Source organism: Fukomys damarensis, unplaced genomic scaffold, assembly GCF_012274545.1.
Source record: "Fukomys damarensis isolate Sample0158 unplaced genomic scaffold, DMR_v1.0_HiC HiC_scaffold_23, whole genome shotgun sequence".
Classification (NCBI taxonomy): domain Eukaryota; kingdom Metazoa; phylum Chordata; class Mammalia; order Rodentia; family Bathyergidae; genus Fukomys; species Fukomys damarensis.
Genome location: NW_022900935.1, coordinates 58,673,545 through 58,689,777, shown reverse-complemented (window position 1 = coordinate 58,689,777; position 16,233 = coordinate 58,673,545). Strand labels below are relative to the sequence as shown.

General features: G+C 45.2%; 1 protein-coding gene across 5 annotated transcripts in view; it reads right to left on the bottom strand.

The window, feature by feature from the left end:
* Rab37 (RAB37, member RAS oncogene family) overlaps positions 1–16,227 on the bottom strand; it is a 50,147-nt gene extending 33,920 nt beyond the window's left edge. For all 5 annotated transcript variants that reach the window (XR_004518645.1, XR_781487.3, XM_033767786.1 and 2 more), the window contains exon 1: positions 16,060–16,227. Coding sequence is in view for 3 of the 5 variants with exons in the window: in XM_033767786.1 (XP_033623677.1) it covers positions 16,060–16,131 (72 nt within the window). In the remaining 2 variants the exon portion in view is untranslated. The remainder of the gene's footprint in view (positions 1–16,059) is intronic.
* Positions 16,228–16,233: the final 6 nt, after the last annotated feature.

Below are 16,233 nucleotides of genomic sequence, written 5' to 3'. Positions count from 1 at the left end.
GTGTGTGGACTTGTTGTTTATCTGTTCCCACTAGGTGGCATTCTCCCGCAGGGGCGACTGTCTCACTTCCTCCTGTGTCCCCCTTGCCTAGTAGAGTCCGCCATGTGGCAGATTTCCACATGTTTGTTCATTGACTCAATGAATAAACAACACAGATGGTTCAGACTTGGGAACACAGGGCAGGCTCCCAGGAGCAGGGACAGCAGCATGCATCATTCCAGGAAGGGAGTCCTGGCCAGGCAACCTAAGGAGTTTCGGGATTGGCTTTCCTAAAGCATGCAGTAGAGACATTTCTCTCCTCCCCGGAAATCAGGGGGGCAGTACGATCCATGATGCTGGAGACAAAGGCCTGTCCCTTTACCTGGGCCAATTTTGGTGGAGACTGAGGATGAAGTCACAGAGAACGGCATCCTGGCTTTCATGGGAAAGAAGGACAAGCTAGGTCTGAGGACCACAGGCAAATGGGCCAACAGGGGGCCATGGAAGTGTCTAACCGGACATTATCAGGCTGTCCCGGGCTTTGCCTGGCTGCTCATAGCTCTGGACAGCCCAAGGCACCCGGGACAGATAGCCTTGGTGGATGGCTTATGTATCCACTGCTCCAAAGATGATTCCCTCTCACCACCCCCTCCACAGGGATTTTGCACTGAGCCACATCCTCAGCCCTTTTTTGTGATTTTAATTTTGAGAAGGAGTCTTGCTAAGTCACTATGTTGCCCAGGCTGGGCTTGAACTTAGGATCGTCCTGTCTCAGCACCCGTCACCCCCCAACCAGAGCGCTAGAATTACAGGCAAGCACCACCTGTCCAGCCTGCCTTCCTGACATCTTAAGAGCTTTTCCTTCCTGGGGGAATTTTCAGACCCCTAGAATAGTGACTGTTTTTTGAGCTGGTCATTTAAGCCGGTCAGGTCGGAGGGAGACTGTTTTGGACCAGTCCGTTTGGAGATGTACAGAGCAAGATGGGCTTACAGAGAGATCTTTACATGGAAAAGCTCAAGGGAGAGCAAAATTAGAGTGAGACGAAGTATAAGTAAAAGTCATAACATTCAGCCTCACTGTGCTGTTTTAATGATAGTTCATAAAGGGGCTTTATTTAAGTAGCCTGCACCAGAGTGTATGGGTATAGGCTCGTCTTTTTGATAATACACGATCACAGAACATTACTGCCATGATGCTGATAAGCATTTAACCCAGTTTAACTCAGCTGGAGGAATCTAAACAGTAGACACGGGCTGAAAATGGAAGTTTCTGACAGTCTGGTTGAGCAGACGAGGGGTACATCAGCTTAGGAAGTCCGATCCTGCTCTGACAACTTTTAATTGCCTTAAACAAGCTCAGAAAAGGTGTCTGTACAAGACAGATATATTGCTAGATGTGTTCTAATCCAAAATCCCAGCCATCCAGATTGGCGACCCTCCCCTACCCCCGCTCACTTTAAGTCCTCAGAGTTAGAGCTGACTAGGTCCTGACGTCTATGAACCAGTACGGTCAGTTCCCTGGCAGACGGAGCAGATTTCTGACTGCGTCCCAATGGAAACATCAGCTGGGTTCTTTACATGCCGGGTTATAACCTCTACTTTGACCGGATCTGTTCAAGCTTGAACTAGAATTTGGAGAATGCTAGGGAAATAGTCAGGGGGCCAGACCTACGCAAGGAGACAGAAAGGAAATGGTTTCACAAGGCTTACAGATCTGTATCCAGGTATTGCCTCAGCCATTTGCTGCTCCATAAAGATTTTGCTAAAGCAGATTTTGGGTGATTGGCCAGCATCTGTATTGCAAGACAGAGAATTCAGACATGGCTCCTCTGGTCTGAGCGAGGGTGGCATTTACTATCTTGCTGTACGGTTTCCAGAAAAGCACACACTGTTAAAACAAGCTGCAGGATATTGATGTTCTCAGCTCTGATTGAGTGTTTTATTATTTATTGACCATCTAAAGTGGCTGGGGTTTCCCTGTCTTTGGTTTTTGAATTATTAATATTTAAAGATTCCTTTTGATCAAAATTGGAGCATTTGGACTGTTGCCTTTGGGGAACTATGAGCATATCATTGGCTTCCAGAAGACAGGTTTTATTTGTGTGTGTGTGTGTGTGTGTGTGTGTGTGTGTGTGTGATGAAGGAGTACAAAAATACTCCCAGTAAGTACTGGATTGCTATCCTCTAAAATATATGATTAAGGTAAAAGTGGGATTGAAGTGTGGCTAAAAGTTATCTTTGCTTGACACTTAGCCTTGAGAAATAGGGGACACCTAGGCTGGGAAGGGCCAGACTACTCGAATCAGTTAATTTCATGCATCAATAGTTTTTTAGATTGGAAGAGACAGATGGAGTGGTTGGCCTTTTATTTTACCAAGTAGGTTCCTTCCCTCTTTCCTTCCTTCCTTCCTTCCTGTCCCCCCCTTGTTTTTCTTTTCTTAGTGATACTGAGGATTTAACCTGGTACAGGGGACTTTGCACTGAGCTACATTCCCAACCCTTTTCATTTTTCTATTGTGAGACAGGGTCTCTCTAAGTTGCTAAATTTCCCAGGCTGGGCTCAAATTTGTGATCTTGCTACCTCAGCCTCCCAGGGTGCTGGGATTACAGGTGTGCACCACTGTACCTGGCTCCAGTGCATACTCTCTTCTCCAATGTAACTGGATCAGTTAATTGTAAATGGGTCAGTTCATTGAAAACTAGGGAATCATAAAAGAGATACTTGTATATCTTTCCTTCACATGTTTTATTTTACTCAAAATATCTATATTGCAGTGATCTGCTAGTATTTTGATGTTGATTTAATGCCTTTTCTTCTGGGTGTAATGAAAGATGGGGGCCTCTCTTTTTCTTACATAAACCAACCCACACTGTATTTTCCTGGAGTTGCAGTTTCTCTGACATGAAGCAAGGTGCTCAGGTCACTTATGAAACAATGTCACTACCAAAACTTTCTTTTTTAAAAATATTTTTCCTTACAGTTCCCTCACCCATTCCTAATTTGGTAGCATTTTTTAAATGATAGGTTTTTAGGTAGAACCTTTTTTTTGTGTGTGTGGTACCGGGGATCGAACTTGGGCCCTTGTGCTAGAAAGGCAGGCAGTAGAACCACTGAGCCAAATCCCCTGCCCTAGATAGAACCTTTTTATTTCATTTTATATATTTATTTTTATTGGTACCGGGTATCGAACTTGGGTTCTTGTGCTTGCGAGGCAGGTGGCAGAACCACTGAACTAAACGCCCATCCCTAGGTAGAACCTTTTTAAAGGAGTTAATTTTTTGTAGAAAATTCAGTCTCCTTTTTGTTTACATTCTTATTCCATTGATTAATATTCTCTTCAGTTCCGTTCTTCATTAGTTTATGAGTAGAATTCAATCATATCATAGTAATTAACACGTATTACTGTGTAAGCGAATTTGGGCCTAAACAGGAGACTCTTGCTAACTCCACACCTTAACAAGTGGGTGCCAATGTAAGTGGCATCCCAGGAAAGAATCCTCCTGTGGTGGTGTGTAATGTGTCACACACACACAGCTGAAGTCCCCCACCAGCTGACTGAAGGTACAGGTTGGATAAGTGGGGGGGTTGGCTAAGAAAGTTTCCACTGAGCCACCTGTTATCACTATGATTTCGCAAGAGAAAGGACCCTGAATCTCGGAATAACACTGTCCCCAAGAAAGGGCCTCTGTCTGTTGTGTGTCTGTAGTTCTGTGCATATCAACTGTGTCTGTCCCTCACATGTGAATAAGAAGCAGCAACCACTGATCTGGCTCATGCTGATCTCTAGACCTGGCTTCTGTCTCCTGAGCCTCACCTGCGATGGACTCCCCTGAGGGCCTCTGGATGCTGGCTAAGGAAGTCCCACAGGGACCTCATGGGTCTCGTCAAGTAGTGAAAAGGGTCCCTTCTCTCGATAAAATTCTTCCTGGCCAGTACAAGTCCGTAATTAAGTGGACAGTCCACTGTGACCGCATCCTCACATGACCTGTGCTGAAGATTTGCATCTTTTGTATGCGGAGAGGGTGACTGCCTGCTGGGTGCAGGGGGGGGGGCACATTCTGTAATTCTAGCACTCCAGTAGGCTGAGGCAGGAGGTCTGCAAGTTCACATCCTACTTGGGCCACTTTAGCAAGTCCCTGTCTCAAAATAAAAAATAATACAAAAGGGGCCAAAGCTTAGTGCAGCTTAGTGCAAAGGCCCTTGGTTTAATCCTCAGTGCCACCAAAAGAAAAGAAAAAGGAAGAGAAAAAGAAAAAAAAAAAAAGAGAAAGGGTGACTGCTCAATTTGTTTTGATCATGGAACCAGGAAGACTGTTCCCGAGGTCAGAAATAAAGAAGAGAAGTTTGGAACCTTGTGGAGTAGAAAAAACTATGAACAAAGCAGAGTGAAGCCTTCTTGCATGTCCGCTGAAGAGCCGTTTCAGAGATTCTGAAGGCTCCCTCATCCCCAGACACCCCATCCATCATCCCCCGGCACCCTCGCTGTCTTCTGTGCCTCAAACCCAGCTATCTCCATTTCCGTCATTTACTCATTTTTAATATGTGTCTATATTATATAGGACAATAAAATACCCCTGTACCTGCCACTCTACTGAAGAAATGAAATGTTACCGAGACCATTGATGACATACAGATTATCATTTGCCTTTGTTTTTCCTTCATGGAGAAATATACCTGCACATGGTAGCTGTAGGATCCAGGACAGCTCCTGGCCCACTCTTCCGGTCTTCAGGTGAATTAGCAAATTCGTCATCTGTATCTGCATTATGAGTCCTTCTGCACCGAACTGACAAATCTCTGTACCTCTTCTTGTTTTAATATTATTTGTTGTTCCCAATAAAACGATAAACCAAGGACTGTGCTTGTGTGCTATCTTAAAATCGTTCCTTTGCTGGCATTTCTGTGAGGAACGCTGTCCTCTCTCAAGGTGCTAAGGGTTCCTGAGACAAAGAGGCAATAGGTCACAGCTCCTAACCTGCAGAGGTCGGATGGTATACTCACTTTGCAACAGCACACAGTCTTTGCAAAATTATAAGTCACAAAAGCAGAAAAATGAACCCAGAGACTTTCCGTCCCCATATGGAAATACCCTGCTTTCTAGCTGTGATGAGTGAAAGTAGAAGCCACAGAGAGGTAGGTGAAGTGTTTCATCCTGAGATACAGGAAGGATGACAGCAGATGAGAGACAGTTGGGGTAAAGTTGGGGGAGCCCCACCCAGCAACGGCACTGGTGTTGGTAAACCTTGGCCTGCTTTCCTAGGCCTATGAGGTGAATCCCCAGAGGATCCTGTTGCTTGGCTCCCTCCACCCTGAGGCCCATTAAAAGTCACTGGTGACTCTTTGCACTCAGACCTGTTGAGCAGCTCTCCAGTCAGAGTCCTGAGCCTGCTTTGTGAAGGAACATCCCCCATTGGTGTGCATGTCCTGGGCTAGGCTGAAATTGTCACTAGGGCTTCACTAGAATCTTGGGAGGTCTGTAAGAGCAAGGGGTTCAGGGAGCTTCCAGACCCTGGAGAACCCTGAGAGTCTAGAGAGCATTGTGCTGGTGTGATAATGGGGAGGATTTGGGGCTGGGGTCAGGTCAGAGTTTTAAGCCTTTGTTACTTCCTCAGTGACCTTGGACAGTCACCAAAGGTCTCCCAAGCCTGTTTGGTTCCCTGCAAAATGGGGCTCAGGAGTTCTCCTTTATCCATGGCAGGTGTGTTCTCAGTCTCCCAGTGTATGCCTAAACCCATGGATAATATCAAACCCTATGCATGCAATGTTTTTTCCCATATATACATGCATACTTGTGCTAAAGCTTAATTAACACAATAAGAGATGAACAACAATAGCTAATTAATAAAGAACAATTATTATATTATACTTTAATAACAGTCGTGAATGCAGCTTCTCTCTCTCAAAATGTCTTATTTCTTCATTATACTATAGTAATATTTTCAGGCCGAAGTTGACCACTGATAAAATAATACCATGGATAAGAGGGGAGAGGGCTGGGGATTTAGCTCAGTGGTTCCACTGCTTGCCTTGCAAGGGCAAGGACCCAAGTTCAATCCCTGGTACAAAAAAAAAAAAAAAAAAGAGGGGAGAGAAAGTGCCACAGACTCCATTGGGATAGGATTTCAAAACAACCTTCTGCTCCACTGGTCCCTCTCAGAGTGGGTCCCAGCTATCCACAGGAAGTCCACTTGTGAGAGTCCCCTAGGAGTTCCCTCACACAGGCCCAGGAGAGGCTCCTTTTAAAAATTAAAAATTGGTGAGACATGGTCTCGCTAAGTGGCCTGGGCTAGGCTTAAATTCACTATGTAGCCCTAGCTGGCCTTGAATTTGTGATCCTCCTGCCACAGCCTCCTTTTTAAAACAGACAAAATGAAGCATTTGGTAAATATGCATGTTACATACATGAGCAATTTTTTTTGGCAGCTATTCCATTCTCTTTACCCTTTAAGTTTCAAAATTTCACAATGAACAGTTAGTTTTCATGTTTATGTATAATGGGATACTATGTAATCATTCAAAGAAGAAGAAAATGTGTGACACATGCCTGTGATATGGATCTAGGTATTGTGAAGCAGTGGCATCATGGGTAAGTTTTTTCTTTCTTTTGGTATCTTCCAAATGTTGTAATTAAATATATATGAACAATAGTGGCTCTCATTATTCATGAATAGCCACCACTAAAAGCTTATTGCTTATCCAGTTCAATGCTGGACTGGTTTACTTCTCCCTAAGTCCTGTATTACACTCATTCACCCCAAGGACCTGCCTGAGGCTGGGGTCCTTCCGGTCCATCTTTTATAATATACTTTCTGTGCTATGCTTTCTGCTGCCTGTGCCTCTTAAAATGGTGCCAGCTGTTCCTGGCCTGCAAACACCACTGTTGGCCCATCTAGTGCTTTGGGAAGAGAGCTGGTCACCCTCGTGCCATCTGCCCCAAAGCACAAATGACCCCTCCCTGTTTACTCATGGCACATCTGAAACTCAGTGTGGTGGGAGGTCAACAGGAGGAGGTCCGCTCCAGGGAACACATAGAGCCATGCTCGGACCCCTTCGTAGCTTTTACCTGGTGGCAGGATGGGCTATATCATTCCATGGGATCAAGCACAAAATAAGAAGATGGGGCTCCTTGCAAAAAAATCGCCAAGACTTTCAGGTTAGAGACTGCAGAGCATTAAGCCAAGCATGGGCCCTTCTGAGTGTAAGTCCTGTGTGTCTGTGAAGCTTCCATACTTCTGAAGACAGCTTTCTGCCACAGTTCTTGTCTGCTTCTTGTATCCTTGGGCTGCTTATGCCCTAAACTAACTCTTGACTAGAAAAATTTAGGCATCTCTGTACTACCTGATGTGGTCCTAAAGACAGGAAGGAGTGTTTCCTGTCATTGCAGCCTGAGCTCCAGTTCCCGGGTTCTCCTTCTGTGCCCCAAATCAGCTTCTTCCCCAACAGCTGGAAAACTAGCTGCTATGAGGTTGTGATCCTGGAGCAACTGGTATTAATGTGACCCATGAGAATCTATGTACTTGTGAATTAAACCAGCTGGAGGGAAGAATAATGTTGAAGGATGGAGAGAATGAGACTGATGTCACTGTTTGAGCCCATGGGTCCAACTACAATGGACATCAGCAACTCCTCCGAGCTTTTCAAGTATGTGAGACAATCTTTCTTTCTTTCATTCTTTTGTTCTCTTTCTCTTTCTCTCTCTCTTTCTTTCTCATTTCTTCCCCCCTTCCTTTCTTTTTTTTGTTTATTCTGAGTTGGATTTCATCACTGGCAACTAAAAGCATTACAACCACAAGAACCTTGGGTTACAGTCGATAGCGCTGCATGGCTGTGTATACTCAGTGTGTGGAAATCAAATGAGACAGTTTATGTGCAAAGTGCTCCACAAATGATAAAGGGCCATTTGGAACAACCCAGAACACTGCGTTGGTTAATGGCAGAGGCAGGACAAAAGCCTGGCTCTAATGACATCATTGGCGTAGTTCTCTTTTTGCTACCGAGTTGGACCCTCTAAGAAAATCAGGGAGCTGGGCTAGGGGGAGTCAGGGAAGGTAGTTGTCAGGCCAGGTGGTGGACTAGACAGGGTGTAGTCAGGGCAAGGAGTGCACAGGGCAGGTGGTGGTGAGGACATCTGAAGAATGGGGCAGGTGGTGGTCAGCAAAGCTAGTGGACAGGACATGGTGTAGACAGAGCAGGGGGTGATCAGGGACTCTGCCGTGTGGCTTTCTTCTGTGCTCCCAGTGCTGTAAAATGCAGTCTTCTGGGGACCTGGTTCAGGGTGTGGAGGAGTGAGGAAAAAGAAGAAAGAAAAGTTCTTTGTGGACCAAGGGGTCAGGGCTCTGGTGTTTCTGCGTTTGGTTGGATGTTTTTCAGCTCAGAGCTTTGGAGATTACAGAGAGAGGCACCAGTTTTGTTTCTACCTGGATTCTGCCAAGCTTGGGTCATGGGTCCCCACTCCAGGGACTTCTTGGAAATGACTGAGGAACCCTTTCCTTTCTTGCATGTGGGCCTCAAGGGATCCTTGACCTGGGGACCCAGAGTCATTCTGACTTTCACAGGTGGGGCCCCCTCATGAACCTCATTGACTCAGCTGGGACCCAACACTTGGCAGCTCCAGAGACTGTGCGTATTGGGCATGCCCCCAGGGCCAGCTGCCCACCATGTGACACAGAGGTCCTTGACCTCTAGGGAGGCTTCATGGGCACCATGTGTCACACGGGCTGCAGTCAGATGTGATCTGAGTCATCTCTCTCTGAGCCATTCCTCAGAGCTGCCAGCCTTCTAGACTCAGCTTCTTCAGGGTAGGAGGTGGGTCTTGGTCCTATAAATGTTTGCTGAATTTATTCTCAGCCAGAAGCATCAGATTTCAAAAGGGGCACATTGAGTGCAGTTAATAGTGGGATGGCATGAAATGGGCTCCATTGCCATTTTTTTTCTCTTTCTGCTTTTTGCCCCTGAAACCTGAATCCCTAAGAACCTGACATGGGATCGGAATGAGACGAAGACGAGATGTGAGATGACAACTCTGGGTGTGACTGAAGGCAGTTTCTGAAGAGGAAGCATCCCTTCCTCCCCCTTCTTCCCCTGTATAACCACATCAAATCCAGGATATTCTTAAGCTCAAAGACAAGTGGCTCCATAAAGGATCATAGCAAATGTAGATGCGGAAAGAATGGAATGCAAGTCACATTTGAACACAGCTGAAGAAGGTGGAGACCAGGTGGGGAGCATGCAGGGGTCAAAAGGGCCAAAGGGACTACGGATCGAGGCTGTCCTTAGAGTGTAGCCAACTACTCAAGCAGATCAGCCTGATGGCAGCACACAATGTATCCTGCAAGTCTCCTTTCCCCCAGACTTCACTCTTAGCTAACAAGTGGCTTGGCTTCTAGGGCAGTGTAAGAGTCTTGTGAGTTTGACTAACACTAACCTGCCCAGAGTGATGGAGTCACTCCAGGGTCAGTGAGCAAAACTGGCCTTACAGAACTGGAGGCCACATATTGGACTGTTGTCCATGCCCTAAAGTAATGGCCATCTGTGAAGCCCCTATCCCTCTGCTTTTCCATCTTGCTTGGTTTTGATCTTAGACGATTAAACAAACATGTCCTTGATCATCCTTTAGCTCCTCTGTAAAATGCAGTTAAAATAGGATTGTTGGAGGATTGGGCAATTTAATAGGTAAAAGTACTTAGAGCAGTTCCCGGCATGTAAGTGCCATATAGGATTTGCTATAATTATTTGGATTTCCATAATGTCACCTGAAACCTTCATGAACTATTTTTTCCATCTGTGCCATTTACCACCTATAATATGGAAATAATAATAACAACTACTGGAAAAAGCCTGCGGTAAGTATAAAGTATTATAGCATGTACGAAAGACTTTTTTTAGTAAGCCGGAAAATGCTGTAAGACTCAGCCATATGTAGACTCAATTTTAATACTACCAAGTTCATAAGCTAACAAAAACAGAGAAGAGAACCCAAAGAAGGAGGAAGAACCTGTGTTCTACGGTTTGAGACGGAAGGGGTTTGAGACATTCTGGAGGGGCTATGTCTCATCAGGGTCGAGACTGTTCCAGCAGGTTTATTCCCTTGCAAGGATCACACAGTGTCTCCCAGTGTGAGGTTGGGGACAGGCTAGAAGAGACAAGGTCTACCGGTTCCTGACTGCCCTCTGGGAATATTGCTCTGATCGTGACAGACCTACTATTTGATAAACAGAGTTACTAGAGAATGACGGGGAAGTAAAATTCAAACAGCTGGGAGAAAGAAGAGGAAGGGAAGGGTTTGTGGCTTCTTTGCTTTTAAAAGGCCCACAACAAAAGAGGAGAGAATGTGAATGCTTGATCACTGGCCCTGCTTACAGCTTGTGAGAAGAGATGTGTGTTTGTGTGTGTGTGTGTGTGTGTGTGTGTGTGTGTGTGTGCGCGCAAATGCATACTTGTGTGTGATGATCAGGGGCAGAGGACTAGGGAGCAAGAGCTCAAACACAACCAGGTTCAAGACACTGAAAGGCGTGCCAGCAGCATTTGCAGAAGCCCAGCTTATTAAATAACTTCCTCCCATGATGGCTAAAAATTGTCTGCTAACAAACAGACGTACAGATAAGAAAGGAGGTAGCAGTCTTTGGCATCAAGTTCGGGGAAATAGGAATGGCTATTGGCTAGGAGAATTCTGAACCCTGCTTGACTCAGAACAGTTATGTTATTTTGACTGTACCCCTTAATACCTCACCACCTTCAGGAGCAGGTCGAGGTGCGAGCAGGCTCTGATTAGTGTGATGGCTTGGGATTAAGGTTTCCAGGCCGGCTGTTTGCTGCTGGCTCACAGTTCCCTCACCTGGTCCAGAAAACTTCCTCTTGGGGAGAATGCTCCAGGGCTGGGGGGACTTTGACCCCAAGTGCTCTGCAAGTTAGTGAAAGAGCTGTGATCTCTAGTTTCACCTGTATCTCCAGGGACTGTTTTTCTTGCCTGACAAGGGCGAGGAAGGAAGCAGGGAGTGCCTAGGGATACAATTAGAGCTACTTCAAGGGTCCATTTCAACAATCCCTGGCCTGGATCTGGCTTCTGGCTGTTTATTCCAGCAGAGCTCCTGCCTCAACAATGCAGGAAGTCTAAGCTTCTCTCCAGAACAGTTTACAAGGGAAAACATTCACTTCCGACTTAGTCTCAGACATTTTCTCACAAAATGCCCTAGGGAGTCCAAATTAAAGGACAGAGTGCTCAGGGACGGAAAGCCTGAGGACTTTGGAAAGTATCTGCAATGCTGGGCTGAGTCACCTACCATTTCCTGCTAAAGTTATCCCGGAGAACCAGCCAGTTCCTCTCCCCAAGCAGCTGGGAACTGGGCAGGGCTGGCCACTTAGTCCAAGAAGTCCCAAATGGCCCCATCCTGACAGTGATGTAATATATACTTCATTTGTTTATCCATGGCCTTCAGGACAACCGAGAGAAGAAGGAAACAAGCAAATGGAAAAATTACACGGGGAGAAGCTAGATTTACTTGGTTTTCTAGTTTGTTTCTCAGCTGAGGACAGAAACAATTTGGCCATAACTGTAGCTCTGAGTGTAAAAACTCTTCCCTTACAGGGCACATTTGGCTGTGGGTTTGGATTTTCGGAACACAACACTGTAGTCCATTAATATTGTGTACTTGGGGGAAAAGGCCCTTGGGGGACACAGAATGGTATAGGAAAACTGCATGGTGGGTATGGTCTTTTGCTAGTTTACTTGTCCTTAATTATAAACATTCTTTGGCAAGGAAAAACAAAGTTGTTGCAACCAGACCTTTTTCTAGGATCAGTGGGGGCCAGTGCCATGGGGGAGGGAGGCTGGCTGGTGTGTGGCGTTGTCTCTCTTATAAGTGAACTTTAGTCATGGCCATAAGTGTGAGAGAACATTTCAAACTGAGGTCATTTCAAATCTTCTTCTTGAGTCATCCCACTGCATCTTCCTGTGCCTTTCTTAGGGCCTTTCAGACTATTGGTATGGTATTCTAGCAATCTGTGTGTGCCTTATAGGCCACAAGCTTGCTAAGGGAGGGGATGATTTTGTGTCTGTTCTCTACAATGCCCAGCATAATAGCTTAAGATTTGGAAATGCTCAGTTGATGTTTGCTGAATGAATATGTAAGGCAGGTGGGATATGGAAAGATGCAGTGATTATAAGGTGAATGGCAGAAGGTGGGAGTGAGGGACAAGTACAAGGGAGAAGGAGGGAGTGTGGGAAACATTCCCCACTTGCTTTTGCCCTTTGAATGGAGTGTTTGCCCTATACAAAGTGTTGCAGCAGAAGAAATGGAAACACTTTGGAAGACAGAGACCCTTTTGCCTTTATTTGCCACTAATTCTCTTTATTCAAGGTCTGAGCCCTAGGTCAATGGATAGACAACCCCTGTCTTTCTGACCCTAAGTCTGTTTGAGATGATTCAGAGAAAATGGTCTCTGTTTCTCTTGGGAACAAGCTTGACCAGTGGCTATTCATCAGAACGCTTAGGAAGGAAGCACTTAAACTTTGTCCTGACTCACTGCGTCTGGGGCAAAATCTTGCTCTTTGTTTTCATTTCTCCGGAGCTCTAGGTCAGACTTGGCACAGCAAGGACCCAAATGTGGGCCGTTCCTGAGCCCCAAATTGGCATCACTGCCCTGAATGGCTCCTGAGACTGTACTGGTAGAAAGGCAGCACAGAGAGTTCTCCAAGGAAAAGAACAGTGCAACTGCTCACGTGTGCTGAATTATTTAGTTGCATCAAATATTCAGATTTGTGAGAACAAGCGTGCGATGGATGAACTGAATGTTTTCCTATAGCTTTCAGAATCCGATCCACACTCCAGGAATCTCCTAATTCAGGTTCCTTTGGGTCGGGCTCCAACTCCTGGGATGAGCTAAAGTACAAGTGCCAATCCCATGCCAATGATGTTTGACATATGCTCTTCATGCAAGTGGATTTTTCATGGGAGGTTGAACTATGTCCCATACTTTACCTCCCCGAGAAAGGAGACAGTCAGGTTGGAGGTCAGGGTTGGGATGTTTACACAGAAGTCTTTTTTTTTTTTTTTTTTTTTGTATAGATGGGTTGGAAACCTAATTTCTATAGAATTTTGTCTGCGAAATACTTGTGCTCTTGAGCTCTCTTGTACGAAACTGCTGCTCTTCTCACAAAGCTTTGCCATTTTAAGCGAAATCAAACGTAACACCTGCTGGAGTTGCTTTAGAGCCCAAGATGTGTGCCCTAATAACAATGATCATTTATTAAATCTTCCTATTTCCCAGATATCATATGTGGGATTAACATTATATTATCTAGGGCTTGGGATTTGGCCTAGTGGGGCGTGCCTGAGCCACAAGCATAAGGTCCTAGGTTTGAGCCCCGGTACTGGAAAACATTATCTGATATCCTTACTTAAAGCACAGGAGCCAGATGTAGGTCTTCCTGTTTTATAGCTTGAAAAGCAAGGTTCACAGATATTGTTCAGAGTCACATCAAGGACTAAATGATTCCAGCCTTGAGGTTTCTTCTCATCATATGACAATATGTCTTCGCCAGCAATATTTTCGATTATCCTACGTAAAAATCTAACTGCCCTATCAAAACTGTAAAGGGTACTCCTTCCCCTGTGAAGGTGAAGGGAGAGGGATGAGGGAGGGATCGGAGCTGTTTCTGGGAAGCTGTCGAGGTTCCATGTTTTCATTTGGGCCGTGGTTGCACTTTGCGTTCACGCAATCAATGCGTGATAATCCATCAAAGGGTACACACCAGATTCAGTTGTTTTGTGTGTATGTTGGTTGTATTTCATTTAAAAGTTTACTCAAAAAATCATTTTTGGCAGCTAAGAGGAATCTTCCCTGTTATGGTCAATACGTACTAGTGAATCAATACAAATTCCTTTGACTCTTGCGTATTAAATTTAAAAACAATACAAATAAGTTGCTACTCTGACTCTTAAAAATACCTTAAAGTTGCTCATAATGAGAGTCATGCACAGTTATAGAATAGTACTAGGAGGGGGCTGTCAGCACTATGTAATAAAAACTTTCCTTGCACGCATGGGCCACTCTGCTGGTCACCACAGAAGGCTTACATCTAGTCTCTACCTCAAAATGCTCGCGACCAAGTTGAAGAGACCAAATATTTGTTGTAGTAAGTGGAGACTTGTCTTCAAATATATTGGAACTTGTTGAAACAAGTCCTCTCCCGCCTCAATCAATAGACCTAAAGGAAGCAAAAGTTTTCTTGGACTTCATCATATACTTACTACGTAGATAATTGAAGTAGGAAAGACCACATCTGGTCAATAATTTGAACAGTCTGACCTCCCAATCCTGAAGCTTTCGAAATAAAGATTTTAATCTTTACATAATGGTTTAAAGTTAGAGATACTAAAATGTCTAGTCACCAGGATGGACTGTAATTGTATTTCTTTGCTTGCACATGCATTTTCCAATGCTGGATTCACAGCCTCAAAGAACACAGATGTTATTTCAGGTTATTTTAAACTGTGATGGGAAAGTTGTTACACATTTTTCTGCTTCTTTGTATTGTATGCATTCAGAGATGTGGAGAGAAAGGCATGTAAAAAACTCAAGCCTATAGACTTGGTTTCTTCCATGGCTGAATTTTTCATTTGTGTCAGAAGTAGCCAACATGGCACAGAGTAATGCATCTGAAACACTATTTATTTCCCAAGAATCTCATAAAAATGCAGTAGGTTTGGGTTCAGGGTGGGGCCTGAGATTCTACTTTTTTTTGGTATTGGGGATCAAACTTAGGATCTTGAGCTTTTGAGGCAGGCATGGCACCACTGAGCTAAATCCCCAGCCCCTGAGATTCTTCTTTCTAACAAGCTCTAGGTAATGACAATGCCTCCAGTTCACGAACAACTTTTTATGTTTTTTTTTTTTTTTGGTACTGGAGATCAAACTGGGACCTTGTACTTGAGAGGTAGGTGATGGAATCACTGAGCTAAATCCCGGGCCCCATGAACAACTTTTTGATGAGAAGCTTAGAAAGGATATAGAGAAAAGGAGACTAGACTTGGAATTACAGTTTCTGGTTTTAGTGCCAGCTCTGCATTTACCAGCTTATTTTCTCAGAGTTTAACTTCTTCAAACTATAATAAAGGAAGAGCGGGATCAAGTTATTTCAAAGCTTGCACTGATTTATTTTTCAGAGTGATATTTGAGTTACAATCTTCAAGTGTAGGACATGTACAGCCTTGAGGGGGACTGACTGATAAACTCACATAGAGCTAGAAAAGCAGGGAGTGTAAGGATGGGAGCACGAGGGTGTGGCCAAGTCAGGAGCAACAATCATTTCTCATTGGTAAATGTAAGTTCACAGTTTCTAAGTGGTAAATGTTGGATTGAAATATGTTACCTAGAGATAGGCTGTGATTTCCTCTCCAACAATCACTTCTGGAGGAGACCTCCATGGCCCAAAATTGAGTTGCATAAGAAACTTGAAAGAAGGGAGCAACAGATATGTTGTGGTTTTGAAATAAGAAGCACTTTGAGGAAGCTCTGGGTGACTCATAAGCTAGAGGACAGCATTGGAGCTACGAGGGAGTCTGGTTTGAATACAACAATTTGTCTCTGCTGCAGATCATTCCAGTCCAGTTGGCCAGGAATGCAGATCTTTGACCACCGCTGCCAGACCAAATGGGGCCAGAGCCTGAGGCATGGGTGGAAGGACAAACGCAGTCTCCCGCAAGGGTTAGGGGGAGCCTAGGTGCTTGCTTGGGTGTGCCAAGGGCATGGGGATTTAACTGAAGGAACACAGCACCAGGGACCTGAGCTTACGGTGGCGGCCCCTCCCCCAGCCCTAGCTCATCTCGGGCTTCTTTTTGTACCGGGGATCGAACCCTGGACCTTGTTCTTGTGAGGCAGGCGGGGGAACCACTGAGCTAAATGCCCGGCCTCTTTTTTTTTTTTTTTTTTTTTTTTTTTAGCAGTAAAAATGCTCAAATGCATCAATCGGAAAGAATTCCCCAGGCTCAGAGACACGGACTAGTTTCTCTTTAAGTCCCACTGCAAAGTCAGGGAGTAGAGAGAACTGGCGACGGGATGGGGCAGGAGGAGGTTTTTACCTTATGCAGGACGTGCTCGTTGAAGTCTGGGCCGGCTCCCTCCTGGTAGGAGTCGAGTCTCTGCGGGTCCATGCCCAGCGAGGAGCCCACTGCTCCCTGCTCTTCCAGAGCCCTGCGTCAGCGCTCTCAGGAGCTGGGTCCGGGCCCCGCCTGGGGCGGCAGGAGGGGGTCTGA